Source organism: Babylonia areolata, chromosome 35, assembly GCF_041734735.1.
Source record: "Babylonia areolata isolate BAREFJ2019XMU chromosome 35, ASM4173473v1, whole genome shotgun sequence".
NCBI classification, from domain to species: Eukaryota; Metazoa; Mollusca; class Gastropoda; order Neogastropoda; family Buccinidae; genus Babylonia; species Babylonia areolata.
The window spans coordinates 9,159,361-9,177,817 of NC_134910.1; the positions used below are offsets into that span (position 1 = coordinate 9,159,361).

General features: G+C 48.9%; 1 protein-coding gene across 1 annotated transcript in view; it reads left to right on the forward strand.

Moving 5' to 3' along the window:
* LOC143277792 (uncharacterized) overlaps positions 1-15,972 on the forward strand; it is a 47,570-nt gene extending 31,598 nt beyond the window's left edge. The window contains exons 20-28 of the mRNA XM_076582694.1: positions 386-964; positions 3,036-3,236; positions 5,481-5,547; positions 7,322-7,472; positions 8,328-8,363; positions 12,910-13,567; positions 13,724-14,568; positions 14,686-15,257; positions 15,740-15,972. Of these exons, the coding sequence (XP_076438809.1) occupies positions 386-964; positions 3,036-3,236; positions 5,481-5,547; positions 7,322-7,472; positions 8,328-8,363; positions 12,910-13,567; positions 13,724-14,568; positions 14,686-15,257; positions 15,740-15,972 (3,342 nt within the window). The remainder of the gene's footprint in view (positions 1-385; positions 965-3,035; positions 3,237-5,480; positions 5,548-7,321; positions 7,473-8,327; positions 8,364-12,909; positions 13,568-13,723; positions 14,569-14,685; positions 15,258-15,739) is intronic.
* The last annotated feature ends 2,485 nt before the right edge of the window (positions 15,973-18,457 follow it).

Consider the following 18,457-nt stretch of genomic DNA (forward strand, 5'->3'; position numbering starts at 1 on the left):
TCAGCCGTCATTCTCCCATATATAGAAATAGATCATCGTTATTATATTTTATTTTATTTTGTTGTGCTGTGCACATAGCGCAGAACACGGCTATTCTCAAGAGAAATCAAGTCAGCCGTCATTCTCCCCACAAATAGAAATAAATCATTATCATTATATTTTATTTTATTTTGTTGTGTTGTGCACATAGCACAGAACACGGCTATTCTCAAGAGAAATCAGCCAGCCATCATTCTCCCACAAGTAGAAATAGATCATCATTATTATATTTTATTTTATTTTGTTTTGTCGTGCTGTGCACGTAACACAGCGTAACCGTTATTCTCAAGAGAAATCAAGTCATCCGTCATTCCCCCCCCCCCTCCCCCCCCCTCCCACGTTCCAGGACACGCAGCGTCTCCAGGCCCAGTACTCCCAGGCCATGCAGATCAACCAGAAAGAGCGCTCCCGCCTGGAGCGCCAGGTGGAGCTCCTCGAACAGCGCCTCCACAACTCCCTCCAGCCCTCCAACAACAACGCAGCAGGGACGACGGCGACAGAAGAAGAGGAGGAGGAGGAGGGTTTGAACTCGGTGAGGGACGACCGCGACAGACTGGCGGCCGAGGTCAGAGCCCTGCAGGAGGAACGAGACCGGCTGGAGGATGCGCTGAGAGCGGAAGAGGAGGAGGCGAAGAAACGGCAGCAACAGGAAGACGCCCACCGCAGGCACCTCCAGGAAGCGGCGGCGGCGGAGCGCGACACGTTGGCCCAGCGGCTGAAGGAGAGCCAGGCGGCCCTGCGGGCCCTCGCCCAGGAGAAGGAGCGGCAGGGGCTGCAGCAGCAGCGGCTGGAGCAGGCCCGGGTTCGAACCCAGCAGCTGGAAGGGGCCCTGAAGGCGGTGGCCCGGCAGCACCGGCAGGACCTGGAGGCGGTCCACGAGGCACACCAGGAAAAGGTGGACGCCCTGACCGCCCACCTCTCGCAGGTCAGTGTGTGGGCGTGGGTGCCGCGCCTCTTGTAGGCTCTCAAGGCCTGATTGGCGTGTTGGGTTTATGTTAGGATCAGGCATCTGCCTTTTTTTTCTTCTTCTTTTTTTTTGTTTAAATAGATTTTTTTTTTTTTTTTCCTTACAGTAGTTTTGGCGTAGTGTATATGGATTGCATTTACCCAGCCCTGTGAGCAGCCGTACTCTTTCGGGGTGTGCTTGCTGTGTATGTTCTCATTTCCATTACCCACCAAATACTGACATGGATTACAGGACATTCTGCATGCATACACACACACACACACACACACACACACACACACACACACACACACACACAAAGGGGATCCAGGCACTAGCAGGTTTATACATATGTTAACCTGGGATATCAGTAAAAGCTCCACCTTTTACCCACCAGAAATGATTGGCAGGGCTATAACATAGATGATGTAGGTGCAGCAAAAATGATTTGCTGGGCTGGAGCAACATGTGTGATGAAGGTGCAAAAATGATTGGCAGGGCTACAACATAGATGATGTAGGTACAGCAAAAATGATTGGCAGGGCTACAACATAGATGATGTAGGTACAGCAAAAATGATTGGCAGGGCTACAACATAGATGATGTAGGTACAGCAAAAATGATTGGCAGGGCTACAACAACATGATATAAGTGCAGCAGAACCAGTCGGCTGGGCTGTAAGCAACATGACGTTGTGATGCATACAAGTGCAGAAACAATGGGCTGGGCTGTACAACGTGATATATGTGCAGAAACAGTCAGCTGTGCTGCAAGCAACGTGATGTGATGTAGGTGCACAGAAACGACTTACTGAGCTATAGGCAATAAGGCGAGGCTATAAACAACATGATGTAGGCGCACAGAAACGACTTACTGAGCTATAGGCAATAAGGCGAGGCTATAAACAACATGATGTATGTGCACAGAAACGACTTACTGAGCTATAGGCAATAAGGCGAGGCTATAAACAACATGATGTAGGTGCACAGAAACGACTTACTGAGCTATAGGCAATAAGGCGAGGCTATAAACAACATGATGTATGTGCACAGAAACGACTTACTGAGCTATAGGCAATAAGGCAAGGCTATAAACAACATGATGTAGGTGCACAGAAACAACTTGCTGAGCTATAGGCAATAAGGCGAGGCTATAAACAACATGATGTAGGCGCACAGAAACGACTTACTGAGCTATAGGCAATAAGGCGAGGCTATAAACAACATGATGTAGGTGCACAGAAACGACTTACTGAGCTATAGGCAATAAGGCGAGGCTATAAACAACATGATGTAGGTGCACAGAAACGACTTACTGAGCTATAGGCAATAAGGCGAGGCTATAAACAACATGATGTAGGTGCACAGAAACGATCGGTTGGCTGTAAACTACATGATGTGTGATGCAGGCGATGGGTGCGATAGCCGAGTGGTTAAAGCGTTTGACTGTCAGTCTGATGGTCCCGGGTTCGGAATCTGGCTAACGGCGCATGGTGGGGTAAAGGGTGGAGATTTTTCCGATCTCCCAGGTCGACACATTATTCAGACCCCCTTGTGCCGGAACCCCCCCCCCTTCGTGTGTATACACAAAGCAGAAGATCAAATACGCATGTTTAAAGATCCTGTAATCCATGTCGGCGTTCGGTGGTTTTGTGGAAACAAGAACATACCCAACATGCACACCCCCAAGTATGGCGGCCAGCCTACATGGCGGGGTTAAAAACGGTCTCCTTCTTCTTCTCCTTCTTCTTCTCCTTCATACGAGTGAACGTGGGAGTTGCAGCCCACGAATGAAGAAGAAGAAGGTCATATACAGGAAAAAGCCCACACATGTATATACGAGTGACCATGGGAGTTGCAGCCCATACACACGCACTCACACACACACACACACCACACACACACACACACACACACCACACCCACACACACAGACACGAAGAAGAAGAAGAATTGACACAGGTGCAGAAACGATCGGCTGGGCTGTACCAAACAACATGATGATGACAATGATGACAACGACGCTGTGATGTGATGTGATGGCCTTGCAGGTCCAGAAGCAGCACAGCGCGACCCTGGAGGAGCTGCAGGAGCAGCACAAGGAGCTGGTGGAGAGGCTGGAGGAGCGGCACAGGGCGGAGCAGCTCTCCCTGGCCCAGGACCTGGAGAGGAAGCACCAGGCGGAGACCCAGTCCCTCGTGGAGGAGGTTCGGCGACAGGCGCGTCGCGCCCTCACCCACACCCCCACACAGGTGTGTGTTTTTTTTGGGGGGGGCGTTGGGGGTAGGGGGGCGGGGGTGGGGGGGTTATTGTCTCTTTCGTCTAGACGGGCGCAATAGCCGAGTGGTTAAAGCGTTGGACTGTCAATCTGAGGGTCCCGGGTTCGAATCACGGTGACGGCGCCTGGTGGGTAAAGGGTGGAGATTTTTACGATCTCCCAGGTCAACATATGTGCAGACCTGCTAGTGCCTGAACCCCCTTTGTGTGTATATGCACGCAGAAGATCAAATACGCACGTTAAAGATCCTGTAATCCATGTCAGCGTTCGGTGGGTTATGGAAACAAGAACATACCCAGCATGCACACCCCCGAAAACGGAGTATGGCTGCCTACATGGCGGGGTAAAAAACGGTCATACACGTAAAAGCCCACTCGTGTGCATACGAGTGAACGCAGAAGAAGAAGAAGAAGAAGTCTCTTTCGTCATTTATCAGATGGATTCCCCCCATCTCAACAAAGGCGGCAGTACGTCGCAGGTCCTCCAGTCCTCCGTAGAGCTTCCGGGCCGCTGGGATTGGGTCGGGCCAGGTGCTTGAGGAGACTACTACGCATCTCCTACAAGGAGCACAAGACCAATGACTATGTGCGGAACCTGGTCAGCAACCTTGTTGGGCCCCAAGAACCACTGCTGGCGACTGTCAAACGGCGGAAGATGGCAGTGTGTGTCATACGACATAACACCCTCTCCAAAACGATCCTGCAAGGGACCGTAGAGGGAGGGCGCAGACGGGGGCAGCAGAGAAAGAGCTGGTCCGACAACGTCAAGGAATGGACCAAAAAGACGATGCCAGATCTCCTCACGACATCTGCCAACAAAACGGCGTGGCGAGCTATGACATCTTCCTCATGTCCCCCCAACAACCCCAGCGATCAAGGGAATGAGTGAGTGAGTGAGGTTTTTTCTGGCTGCACTTGGTGGAGGACGGGTTTGGGGAGGGTGACATGATGCCAGCAAAGGCAGTGGGACCATTGAAATGTGAAGCCCATTTCAGCTATTTGTGAGTGGGTGAGTTTTGATAGTTTGTCGACCGGAGGGAGCGGAGGAAGTGGAGAAGGCGGCGGGTTGGCGTTGTTGAGAAGGCCAGGAGTAGAGGGCCCAGAGTGTCAGCGAATCGATTGCGATCGCGCCTTAATTTTAGCACAGTTCCCCAATTGAGCTACATAATTATGTGACCTGGTTGGAGACATAATTTGACAACAAACAAGAACGCCAGAGAATCGACAGACAGGCAGAAAATATGAAAAAAACAGCCATATGAAGAGCACAGGAACAGGAGTCATGATGGCTGCCGTCAAAAGATGGCGCTAGCCAGCGGGACAAAGGGGAGGTTACCTACTTCCGGGAGGTTATCGGCCGTAGTTTCGTTTTCTCCGCATAGGCGGATAGTAGTTTGCACAGGACAGGAATGTCAGACCCCTGCCGGAGTCTGCACTAGTTGGGTCACGGTTAAGTATGTTATTTAAACATAATTTTAGATAGAAAATTTCCTTTGTGTACTATTTATGATTGTGTGCTTAACTTGTGTGTGTGTGTGCGTGCGCGTATGCTTCTGTGTACTGTGTGGGTGGGGGTGGGCTGGATGAATAGTTTTCAGTGGTATTTGGTATCTTGTGTTCAGTTTTTCCTTTTTGATATTCACACATATGTGTTCTGTTTGTAAACGCCTAGGGCTTATTTTCAAGATTAGGCGTAAATGCTCATAATAATAATGATGATGGAGTCTCCTGTCAGACTTACGGATGAGTAGGCAGGCAGGCTTATCTGTCGGTGTGTGTCCTCATATGGGAGAAGAGGCCGATTCTGGATGCGCAGCACTTCCCACAGGTGTTGCAAGGGAAAACGTCTCCAGGAGTTGAGCCCTGCTTCCTTCGCTCACGCTTCTCCTGAATGGCCAGCGTTCTCTTGTTTTCAAACGTCTTTATGTCACTAGAGGCACAGCATCCTCCAGCGAGAGCAGTCAAGGGCATCAGTTTCCCAGGAAGCGATGTCTATGTCACAGGCTTTGAGGTTTGTCTTCAAGGTGTTCTTGAAGCGCTTGCAGGGTCTTCCAAGTTCGCGGTGGCCTCCCTTCAGCTGGCCATACATTAGCATCTTCGGGATCCTGCTGGCTGTCATGATAATAATAATACTGATAAGCTAAAAGTGATGTAGGCGTTTGACCCATCATGTGACGTGATGTCGCGGTGAAGGAAGGAAAATGATATGCGGTGTGCAGACGGAGAGTGACGACAGTGTGTATGTTCTGAAGGACCAGTACCTTACTGCCGTGCAAAACATTAAGGGTGAGTCCTACTGATTATGTGTGTGAGTGTGTGTGTGTGTGTGTGTTTTTGTGTATGTGTGTGTGTGATGGGGGGGGGGGGGGCGAGGGGGGGCATTGGGGGGGTCTGTGTGTGTGTGGTGTGTGCGTGCCTGTGGTGTGGTGTGTGTGTGTCTGTGTGCGGTGTGTGTCTGTGTGTGTGTGTGTGTGTGGGTCTTTGTGTGTGTGTGTGTGTGTGTTTGTTTGTAGTGTGTGTGTGTGTGTGTGTGTGTCTGTATGTGTGTATATCTGTTTGCGGTGTGTGTCTGTGTGGTGTGTGTGTGTGTGGTGTGTCTTTGTGTGTGTGTGGTGTGTGTGTGTGTGGTGTGTAATAGTAGTAGTATTAGTAGTAGCTCCGTCCCTCAACAGTTAGTTCCTTGGAGGATAGTTTTAGCGTGACCATAGCAAAGGTTTTGCATTCATTAACAATTGATAGTAATAGTAGTAGCAGTAGTAGCTCCCTCCCTTAGCAATTAGTTCTTTGGAGGATTGTTTCAGCGTGGCCATAGCAAAGGTTTTGCATTCATTAACCCTTTCACCGTCAGTCAATTTAGAGTGCAAAATTCACTTGTGCTATGAACACAGAAAATATGGCGTCTAAGACTAGCTGGGGATTCCGCCCTGTGATGTGTAGAAAATATGGCCTATCCTTCCACCGAACATTAACTCACTCAGTACGGCCAGTCCTCTCTTCTCCTCTACGCAGACCCCTCGGATGTCCAGTGGGTGTCTCTATGTCCCAACCTTTAGCTTCCGTCGTCAGAATTGTGGTATTCTTTGTCAACATTCACCTCTTCAGTGTAAGAGCCTTCCGCTTGTAATATTTTGATGGTTGTGATTGGGGTGAAACGCTGTTAACGTCGTCTCTTTCACCGTTCGTATGGAGAGAGTTAAGAGCAGTAGGTTCACGAATAACAGACCCATGATCTGGTTACCTTTCAGTGACGTGTGTCCTCTACCTAGCTTGTGCATAAATGCGAGTTTGGCGGTGAAAGGGTTAACAATTAATAGTAATAGTAGTAGTAGTAGTAGTAGCTCCCTCCCTCAGCAGTTAGTTCCTTGGAGGACTGTTTTAGCGTGACCCATAGCAAAGGTTTTTGTAATCATTGACTCACTTGTGTAAACAAAGTGAGTCTATGTTTTAACCCGGTGTTCGGTTGTCTGTGTGTGTGTGTGTCTGTGTGTCCATGGTAAACTTTAACATTGACATTTTCTCTGCAATTACTTTGTCAGTTGACACCAAATTAAGCATAAAAATAGGAAAAATTCAGTTCTTTCCAATCATCTTGTTTAAAACAATATTGCAACTCTGGGATGGGCGCAAAAAAATAATAAATGAAACCTAATTATATGCAAACTGCATTTACTGTTATATTTATATTTTTTGTATTCTCTAAACTTGACACTTTGATCTGATATTCTGGCCCAACAACAAGAGCAGTCATTATTATCATTTTTTGTTCAAACAGGAACTTCTTTTGCTAAGCATGGAAGTTTTATTTATTTTGCAAACGTTTTGGTGCAGAGGGTAAAAAAGGGAAATTACTCTGTAATTATTGCTAGGGGAGTTAATTTGCTTTAAACTGATCTTTCTCACCTTAAACATTACATTTTGAAATTATACTCAATACATAAAAAGCTTGGATTTTTTTTTGTTAAGTGTATCACAAGTGAGTCTTGAAGGCCTTGCCTGTCTGGTTAATAACCAGTTATAGTAGCCGCAGCAGTGGTGATATCTTGACCCCGCGTTGCTGCAGAGGAGGTCATGAGTCACATCGGCATGTCCAACGAGCGCGCGGCCACGGCGATGAAGGTGGAGATTCGGCGCGAGCGGCACCGAACCATCCAGCACCTGAGAGGGCGCTGCAAGTCTCGCCTCCGGCACCTCTTGCAGGGCAATGTGGAGCGGTCAGTGCTTGGTCATTTTTGTTGTTTTTTTTTGGGGGGGGGGTTTGGGTTGTTTTTTTCTTGCCCTTCTGAACCCCTTATCCCCTTGATAGCTGCCGATGAGAACGCACATCAATGAAGGGCTTTTAATTTTTTTTGTGGGGTGTGTGTGGGGGGGGGGTTGTTTGTTTGTTTATTGCTGAGGCAGGATGATATAGAATAGAATATGTCTATTACCAAGTGTACCGGGGTCACAATGAATATTGGGAGGGGGAGGGGGGGTGGATAGTACATAACAAGATACAAACATGAATCGAAAATCATACACAAACACAGATACAGTAGAAATTAGGATACATACAAGTGCATATCAATATAAAAACTTGTGCATTCTCACACATGAGGAGGAGAAGAAGAAGGAGAGTGAAACATGCTCCTCTGAACCCAGCACACTCAGACTCCTGTTGCTACAGCAGCCCCCACCCCCTCTCACCCCCCAGGCCCCTGCCCCCCCCCCCCCCCCAACCCTCTGAACCCAGCACACTCTGGCTCCTGTTGCTACAGCAGCCCCCACCCCTCCCCCCCAGCCTCTGAACCCAGCACACTCGGGCTCTTGTTGCTACAGCAGCCTCCACCCCCTCCCACCCCCCAGCCCCCCTGCCCCCCCCAACCCTCCAAGTGCCACACTGTCAGCTCTGCAGGGAATCATCTCCATAGGTTGCCGTGAGGTCACACGCTGAAGGAGGCCCTGCACTGCCCCGAAGTAGGGGATTGCTTTTTTTTTTCCTTTTTTTTTGGGGGGGGGGGCAGTGTTCATTGGGCAGTCTGTTTTTGCTGTGATTGAAGGAGGTTGCTGTGCTGTGTTTTGTGTTTCAGGTACAGGGGGAATTTTCTCTATCAGACTCAGTTCAGGTGATGTGATGGCACCAAATAATAAAAAAAGAAAAAAAAAAAAAAAAGACTGCACTGCACTGGCATCAAGATTTTTTCCCCCTCCTCCAAAGCTAATTCTGTGAAATACCAGCACTTCAGGGGAAAATAACCCACACAACAAAATGAAACAACTTTGTACAGAAAACGTCTTTGTTTTTTGAGTTAGTGTGTTGTTCAAATGAAGAAAGCAAAAAAAAAAAAAACCACACAAAAAAACTAAAAAACAAAAAAGAAGAAGAAGAAGAACAAAGAAAAGAAAAAAGAAGAAGAAAAAAGATAAGAGAAAAAGCAAAACACTTAACATGGGTGATTGGCCACAATGTAATCCAACACTGCCTCTGCTGCCTTTAACAACCCGAGTTACTTTTGTCACTGGTGTGTGTGCTTCTGTGTGTGTGTGCGTTTCTGTCTGTCTGTCTGTCTGTCTGTGTGTATCTGCCTGTGTCTGTGTGCACAAGTCTACCTTTGTGGTGGTGTGTGTGTCTGTGTCTGTGTGTGTCTGTCTGTGTCTGTGTGCACAAGTCTACCTTTGTGGTGGTGTGTGTGTCTGTGTCTGTGTGTGTCTGTCTGTCTGTGTGTGTGTCTGTGTCTGCCTGTGTCTGTGTGCACAAGTCTACCTATGTCTTGGGTGTGTGTGTGTGTGTGTCTGTCTGTCTGTGTGTGTCTGCCTGTGTCTGTGTGCACAATTCTACCTATGTGTTGGGTGTGTGTGTGTGTCTGTCTGTGTGTGTCTGCCTGTGTCTGTGTGCACAAGTCTACCTATGTGTTGGGTGTGTCTGTGTGTCTGCCTGTGTCTGTGTGCACAAGTCTACCTATGTGTTGGGTGTGTGTGTGTGTGTCTGTATGTCTGTGTCTGCCTGTGTCTGTGTGCACAAGTCTACCTATGTGTTGGGTGTGTGTGTGTGTGTGTGTGTGTCTCTGTCTGTCTGTCTGTCTGTGTGTGTCTGCCTGTGTCTGTGTGCACAAGTCTACCTATGTGTTGGGTGTGTGTGTGTGTGTGTGTGTGTGTGTGTGTGTGTGTGTGTGTGTCTCTGTCTGTCTGTCTGTCTGTGTGTGTCTGCCTGTGTCTGTGTGCACAAGTCTACCTATGTGTTGGGTGTGTGTGTGTCTGTGTGTCTGTCTGTGTGTGTCTGCCTGTGTCTGTGTGCACAAGTCTACCTATGTGTTGGGTGTGTGTGTCTGTATGTCTGTGTCTGTATGTCTGTGTCTGTATGTCTGTGTCTGCCTGTGTCTGTGTGCACAAGTCTACCTATGTGTTGGGTGTGTGTGTGTCTGTGTGTGTCTGTCTGTCTGTGTGTGTGTCTGTGTCTGCCTGTGTCTGTGTGCACAAGTCTACCTATGTGTTGGGTGTGTGTGTGTGTCTGTCTGTGTGTGTCTGCCTGTGTCTGTGTGCACAAGTCTACCTATGTGTTGGGTGTGTGTGTGTGTGTGTGTGTCTGTCTGTCTGTGTGTGTCTGCCTGTGTCTGTGTGCACAATTCTACCTATGTGTTGGGTGTGTGTGTGTCTGTATGTCTGTCTGCCTGTGTCTGTGTGCACAAGTCTACCTATGTGTTGGGTGTGTGTGTCTGTATGTCTGTGTCTGTCTGTCTGTGTGTGTCTGCCTGTGTCTGTGTGCACAAGTCTACCTATGTGTTGGGTGTGTGTGTGTCTGTGTGTCTGTCTGTGTGTGTCTGCCTGTGTCTGTGTGCACAAGTCTACCTATGTGTTGGGTGTGTGTGTGTGTGTCTGTATGTCTGTGTCTGCCTGTGTCTGTGTGCACAAGTCTACCTATGTGTTGGGTGTGTGTGTGTGTGTGTGTGTGTGTGTGTGTGTGTGTGTCTCTGTCTGTCTGTCTGTCTGTGTGTGTCTGCCTGTGTCTGTGTGCACAAGTCTACCTATGTGTTGGGTGTGTGTGTGTGTGTGTGTGTGTGTGTGTGTGTGTGTGTGTGTGTGTCTCTGTCTGTCTGTCTGTCTGTGTGTGTCTGCCTGTGTCTGTGTGCACAAGTCTACCTATGTCTTGGGTGTGTGTGTGTGTGTGTCTGTCTGTCTGTGTGTGTCTGCCTGTGTCTGTGTGCACAATTCTACCTATGTGTTGGGTGTGTGTGTGTCTGTATGTCTGTGTCTGCCTGTGTCTGTGTGCACAAGTCTACCTATGTGTTGGTGTGTGTGTCTGTGTCTGTGTCTGTGTCTGCCTAACCCAGCATGCTCTGCCAGGCCCCTGAGCACCTGCATATATATGTATATATATTATTTCTGCACCTATCAGACAGCTCTTTTGTTGCTGTGGGTTCTTTTTCAGTGCGCCAAAATGTGTGCCGCACACGGGACTTCGATTCATCGTCTCATATGTATGACTGGAGACACTCAAGTTTTGGTTTTTTTTCCAGTCAGACTTGGGAGAAAGGGAGGGAGCAGGATTTGAACCCAGTGTTTCACGGACATCGTATTGGCAGATGTAGCGTCCTGACCGTCCTGTTGAAACGAGCACAGTCGCTTAACCCTTTGAGCCCTGAGTTCCTGAGCAATTTTAACCCTTCTGCCTGAGCTCCTGAGCCAAAATTTTGCAAATACTTGGTATTTAATGTGTCACGGCAGATATGAAAAGAGTGCTTTACCGGTGGTAGAGAAAAATGACATAATGCCTAGCCACCTGTTGAGCGGTGCGTAAACACTTGTGTCATGTTTTGCTAATTGTTGACTTATATTGAAATCGGTCTTTTTTATCCAAAGCACATGCATAAAACACATTGAAAAGGCGCGGCCATGTTGGTACTATGTTCGCTGATGTCAGAATATTACGGTTTTTCTGATTGGCTCTTCAATATAAGTCAACCAATAGCAAAACACGACATAAGTGTTTATGGTACCGCTCAACCGGTGGCTACGCATTATGTCATTTTTCTCTACCACCGGTAAAGCGGTGGTCAGGGCTCAAAGGGTTCAGAAAAAAATATCACACCCTTACATTTCAAAATCAAAGGAAAAACACACAAACTGTTCAGTCCCAAGCGGTTCTTAACTTTTTATGAAGTCTGTGTTTGGTGGAATGTCTCTTAACTCACTCAGTACGGCCAGTCCTCTCTTCTCCTCTACACAGACCCCTCGGATGTCCAGTGGGTGTCCGTCGTCAGAATTGTGGTATTCTTTGTCAACATTCACCTCTTCAGTATAAGAGCCTTCCGCTTGCAATATTTTGATGATGGTAATTGGGGTGAAACGCTGTTAACGTCGTCTCTTTCGCCGTTCGTATGGAGAGAGTTAATGTGAAATGCGTGTGGGGTACTGAACACAAAAAGTGTGCAGTGTACATATTGTATTGTGTAATGCCCCTCTTCTTTGTATTGACTGTTGTGCGCCTGTTGAGGTGTGGTGGTTAGGATTACCACCAGATGAATGTTCAGCTTTCAAGCATGAAGAAATATGTCATGCTTTGTGTGTGGGTCCTTTGTCATGTTCATGCGTGCGCGAGCACATGCGGTCGGTCGCAGTTGTATGAAACATGCATTCAGGCTCTCTCTCTCTCTCTCTCTCTCTCTCTCTCTCTCTCTCTCTCTCTCTCTCTCTCTCTCAAAGAAATTTCCATGTATCCAAATTTGTTTTCCATGCGATCAAAAGGAGAAATCATATACTCAGACCTAATTAAGTAGAATTAATGTCAAGTCCATGAACATTATGATATTGTGTCATCTATTCAGGTGTTATAATACCCCTTCCCATGCCCACCCCCAGTCCCCTGGTTTTGAATTGTGGTCCATGGCCAAAGTTCAGTTAAAACAGTTTCGTTCGTTCTCTCTCTCTCTCTCTCTCTCTCTCTCTCTCTCTCTCTCACACACACACACACACACACACACACATGCGATCATACATGTAGACACACACGTGCACGCATGTACTCAGACACAGTGACACACACACACACACACACACGCGCGATCATACATATAGACACACACGTGCACGCATGTACTCAGACACAGTCACACACACACACACACACACACACACACACACACACACACAGTGTGCCTCTCTCACGCTCTTGCTTTCTCTTCTCTGCCTCCTCAGTGTCTCGGAAAATGTAACTGGATAATCTGTGAACTCAGTGTATATGAGTGCGTCTGAATCCATTTGCAGATCTATATGGATGTGTATATATAGGTATGTTTATTTGCTAATTTTTTTAAAAATGTGTATATGTGTGCTTTTTTTATGCATCTTCATGTTATGGTTATGTACGGATATGTATGTTTATGTATGTATTTGAGTGTGTCCAAATTTCCTGCCTGTACTTTTTTCTTTTGTGATTTAGAAAGAAAACAGATTCTATTTATCCACCTGACTGTCTGCCTGTGTATCTGTCTGTCTGTGTCTCTCTTTATGTGTATATCTATCTATCTATCTATCTATCTGTATATATACATACATAGAGAGAAAGAGACAGATATATATATATATATCTTATGATTACGACTGAATCAAAAATGGCAACAAACATAAGCACAACATTAACGGAAAAAGCCGTGCCTGCGTTTTGTGTTTGCGCAGGTTACAGAACCCGGATGTGTGGGGGCTGATCGACCAGGCCCTGGACTCCCTCTTCGACTCCGTCAGCAGCTCGCGCTCGGCCACGCCCAGCACCAGCAACCCCATCACCCCGCGCTCCAGCGAGGAGGACGACGACACGGCCCCACCACACCCCCCGCCGCCACACACCTCCGCCGCAGAGGGCGGGGAGAGGGACAGAGGAAGAAGGGATGGGGGTGTCGGCAACACGAGCCTCGGCTCCACGCGACTGTCCACCCCGGGGTCCGAACGCTACGCCCTCCCGGCTTCCCTGGGGGAGATGAACAACCACCACCACCGTTCCCACGGCTCCCTGGAGGAGCTTCACGGCTCCGGAGTCTACTACTCCCTGCTCCCGGACGACACGGCCTCCGTGACCGACAGCGAGCTGGAGTTCAAAGTTCCCCAGGCTGTCCGGAGAGCAGTCGGAAGACGGAGCGCCTTCCACGCTGCTCAACCCACCTCCGCCGCTGCTTCCGCGGAGTCTTCCGGCCAGCGAAGCCGGCGCTCCGCCACCCCGCCCAAGGTGAAAACCGACCTGTCTGTGTTCGCCGGGAACAAGGGCGACGACGACAAAGCCACCACCTCCCCCATCCTCCTGTCCCCGAAACTTTTGCACCGCGAGAAGGAGGGTGGAAGCGTGTGGAGGAAATCGCCTGGAGGAGGGGGGTTGAAGGAAGAGGAGGAGGACGAAGAGGAGGAGGAGGAGGAGGGTGGGTGGAAGGAGGTGGACGGGGAGGGGTGGGTGGCGGCGGTAGGGAGCAGCAACCTGTGGCAGGCGTTCTCCGACCTCCAGTGCCTGGAAGGGGAAGGGAGGGACCCTCGCCGTCAGCTGCGCTTCACCTCCCGCTCCCTCCTCGACTCTGTCGCCACGGCTACCACCACCACCACGGACAGCGACGCTTCTTTCACCTCCGGGGGCGGGGACCCCGACCCCGAGCCCCGACGACCCCTGCCGCGCCACCACGACTCGGATGATGGGGGTGAAGGTCATCGCTCCTCCTCCAAGGTGAAGGTCAGGCCCCCGGGGATGTTGTCCCGCTCGCAGGATTTCACCGGCGTCAGGGAGAAGAGCCTGTCCCTGTCCCTGCGGCAGGAGAATGCTGGCGCTGGCGGCGGCCATGCAGCAAGGGAGAGAAGCGTGTCAGGAGGAAAGACCCAACCCAAACCGTCGGAGCGCTCGCCGCAGCCCGCTTCCCGCCGCTCTCACAACCACCTGCCTGGTCGGTCGTCATCGGTGACGTCGTCGAGTCACCAGGAGTTGGGGATCAGAGACCGGGGGCGATCGACCGCGATGACCTCCTCCAACACTGCCACCCCACCGGGCAGGGGGAAGTCACTCCCGTCTCGTCGCTCCCCCCAGCCTCCTCTCTCCCTGCCGCCAGACGTCCACGGCACCACGACGCCGACCTCGCGGCCTCGCTCCTCCCAGCATGCCTCGGCGGAGCGATCCCAGCAGGCACAGCTCGGGAAGGCCGCCACCACTTCCTCCAAGCTGTTGCTCAACCCCAGGGACTTCCTGTCGGGGTCCGGGAAGAAGCTTTTCCCGACGGCTCCCCACGAGAGCAGGCTGAACACCTCGTCGCACGGCGCGTCGGGCGAGGGTCTGGAGAAGGACCTGGGAGAGGGCGTGTTGGACATGTCGGCGGAGAGGGAGGGGGGAGGGGCGCAGAGCAGGAGGAGGAAGAAGAAGGGGAGCGAAGCGCCAGAGAGATCAGCAGTGAGGACGACGACGACAAAGGGGGACAACCCTGACAGCAGCACGGGACTGGAGACCCTTCACTCCATGCTGGAGAAACTGGGCATCAGCGCCCCCAACGCCGCCGCCGCCTCCTCCTCCTCCCACCACACCCACAGCCATCACTCCCAATCGGCGCCAAGAAAGAAAACATCCTTCGCCGGGAGAGAAGGCGCTGTACCAGACTCGGCAGCGACCACGCAGAAGGCCCCAGCCGGGAAGGCGAAAACCCAGGACAGCCACAAGTCAAAAACGCGCACGCGCTCCGCCGACGACACTTCGTTCGGATCCGACCCCGGCTCGTGTTGGGCCAAGCTGTCGGTGTTCTCCCCACGCCAGGCCTCGCAGGAACCCGTGTTCCGAGGGACCAGGAGGCAAGGGAGGAGGAGGGGGGGAGAGCGGGAGGAGGTGGTGGTGCGGAGAAGTCTGGAGGACCTCCCCACCCACTACTATCGTGGCGATGACGACGACGACGAAGAGGACCTGCCCTCCTCCCTCGGTCTCGGGGTCGGGGGTCGCAGCGGCGGCGGCGGCAGGGTCAGGTGGAAGTCGGAGCAGGCGCTTCACGTGCTGAGCGAGGCACTCGGGGAGGGTGGGGAGTGGGAGCGGGGTGTGGAGGGAGGGGAGGGAGGGGGTTACGGCTACAGCTACACCCCCCTGAAGGCCTTCCTGCCCCCTCCCTCCCCCTCCACCAGCCTGCTGTCGTCGGCCCACAGCGTGTCGGAGGGGGACCTGCGACACCTGCCCACCCCCCACCACCACCACCTGACCTTTGACGGGAACAGGTACTGACCACCTCCACCACAACCACCACCAGTGGAACGGCCTTTAACCCCTTGACCGTTGTCCCTTGGGTGAAATGAGATCATCAGTGTGGCACACGAGTTTTTGAAGTGCGGTCACCGCTTTTGTGCGTACCTTCCAACTGTGTCGTTGATTTTTGCTGAACTGAAATCGATGCCGTCCCAGGAGAGTCTTCGAAGAAGTGCAGGCTGATATCCTGACCTGTAAGCTTCTGTCTTTTGTCTCAGTGAGGTGACAGGCCATCAGTGACACCAGCGTACTCGTCAGCAGTTGTCAAGGGGTTGAAAAGGCTGTGCCGGGCCATTGCCTGGGAAATGGTGAAAACACCTGTCATGCCCTCCCCTGGACTGTTGACGTACGCGTCCTTTGCCCCTAGGGGGCGTCATGGCTACCTCAGTTTTCCGTTTATCTTCCAGAGACTCACAGGTGCGTATTTTGTCGTTGAGACCCGATGTGTTTTTGTCATCAAGAGTGACCTGATGTATGTTGTCCTCAAGACCTGATGTATTTTGTCCTCAAGACCTGATGTATTTTGTCCTGATGCCTTTCATCAAGACGTAACATTTTTTTTGTAATCAAGACATGATTTATATATCGGGTTGGGGGGTATGGACAGACTTGTAAACACTGTATGTGTTTTTTTCACCAAGACCTAATGCATTTTGTCAGGACGTGATAAATATTTTGTCATCAAGACATGATGTATTTTGTCGTCAGGACATAATGCTTTTTTTTTTTTTTTTTGGTCTAGACTTGATGTATTTTGTCAACAAGACATGATGCATTTTGTAGTCAAGACCTGACACATTTTGCTGTCAAGACATAATGCATTTTGTTAAGACCAGGAAAAAAAAGTTGTCAAGACCTGGTGCATTTTGCTGTCAAGACATAATGCATTTTGTTAAGACCAGAAAACAATTGTCATCAAGACATACCTGGTGCATTTTGTCAAGATATAATGAAATTTTGTCACCAAGACCAGGTGTATATAGCCCAGGACTGAGCATTCAAACTGCAGGGTGCTTGTATTTTATTGTTTTGTCTTTGTTTTTGTTTTGGTTTTTTTTAATCTTTTTTTTTCAGATTTTGGTTTCATTTCTCCCGTAACCCCCATCTTTTTTTATTATTATTATTATTTTTTTTTTTTTGTCTTTTATGTATTTCTTTTCTTTCATTTCTTGGTTATTTCTTTCTTTCTGTCGATCTGTGTTTGAATTCAAACCAGAGTGCAGCTGATAATGCTGTGTGATTCGTCTCCCCTGTCCGGAGCAGTTTCATTATTTAACCTTGAGTCATGGGAATCTCTGAAGGCATAGATTTGCGTGAAGCATACATATATATATATATATACATACTGGACCTTGCGTGTATGTCAAAGAAATTTTTTTTTTTTTTTTTTTTAACTGTTTATCTAATTTCCTGTAACTTCAAATTTTTGTATTTATATAGTACATAATTATTTCAAATAATCAAAACTTTATAAAAACAAAACAAAAACAAAAAAAACCCTGTCAATTTCCCAGTTAACTTAAATGTTCTGTTGAACATCTTCAGTCCGTCCATGTTTTTTTCCTTCCTTCCAGAGGTGTGTGTATACCAAGGCTTCAGAGCTGTGATTCGGTGCTTTGTTATTTCCTACGCTGTGAAAAAAGTACACCTCGTGTGTGAACTGTACAAAATGTGTGTGCTTAGCGGTGTGAGCAGCGTGATTGCTACTACTACGTAAGCCGTTCGCTTTCTGGTGTGAAAGTGGATCTGAGTGAACACAGTGTGTTGTTGTATATTAGAGGAGGCGTCATGGTAGGATCGGTTAGCCCCCCCCCCAACCCCCCCCCTCCTGTGTTGGACTTCTGGTCCTGCTGTGTTCACCGGTGATTCAGTGTTCGAGGCTGTGTTTCGGCTTGGTGGTGCGTCCTTTGGGGGGGAGGGGGGCGGGGGGGGGGGGGGGGGGGGGGCATTTAACTTTAACGTTGATTTTCCTTAGATGACTTAGGTTGAGGAATGCCAAACGGTGGAAGCGAGAGTCTCAGGACCTCCCTTCCGGTGCCAAGCTTTAGAATAGAACAGAATAGAATATATGTCTTTATTACCAAGTGTACCGGGGTCACAAGGAATATTGGGGGGGGGGGGGGGGGGGGGGGTAGTACATAACAAGGTACGAACCTAAATCGAAAATCATACAGACACAGATACAGTAGAAATTAGGATACATAAAAGTGCATATCGATATAAAAACTTGTGCATACTCACACATGCACGCACTGTACATACACACACACACACACACACACACACACGTGCACACTCACACACACACACACACGTGCACACACACGTTTGAACAGAAGCAGCATATTACATGTGGATCGGGCTGATGACTAGATCTTCAGGTAGATGGTTATTGACAGTAGATAGACACGGTGGATATGAACTACCTGCCCTGATGGGCTTCGAAAGGTGTGGAACATAGTATTAACCTTCTTAAGCGTATTAAAAGCACTTTCAAAATCAATTTGGTCAGAAACAGGAAAGAGTTTGGTTAGTATACTCTTTGATTTTAAAGAGCAAACTTGTCTCATCTAAAAATCAAATCTTTTTTTGTTTTTGTTTGATTAGTGTAAAACCCTTGATCCAAAATAATATCTCAGCAAATTAAAAACTGTTATCTTTGATTGGTGAAAGTGTTATAGGTTAATGATATATACGCCTGTAATATTAATCTTAATACAGTACTAAAACGGAGAGGTATTGAATGAGATATTTTGATTAGCAACTGTAGTATCTAGTTGTAGTTCATTTTGATTATCGATACAATGTCTGTAACTTGAAAGCAGATGTAGAAGTATGTATATGTGTATTTTCTGATTTAATGTATTTGAAATCTTTTCAGATGATCATTTCCAGTGTTGCACTGTTTTTATATCATATATATTTTCAAAATATAAGTATGTATTTCTTTCTCTTTATACATTTTACTTATTATAAGTC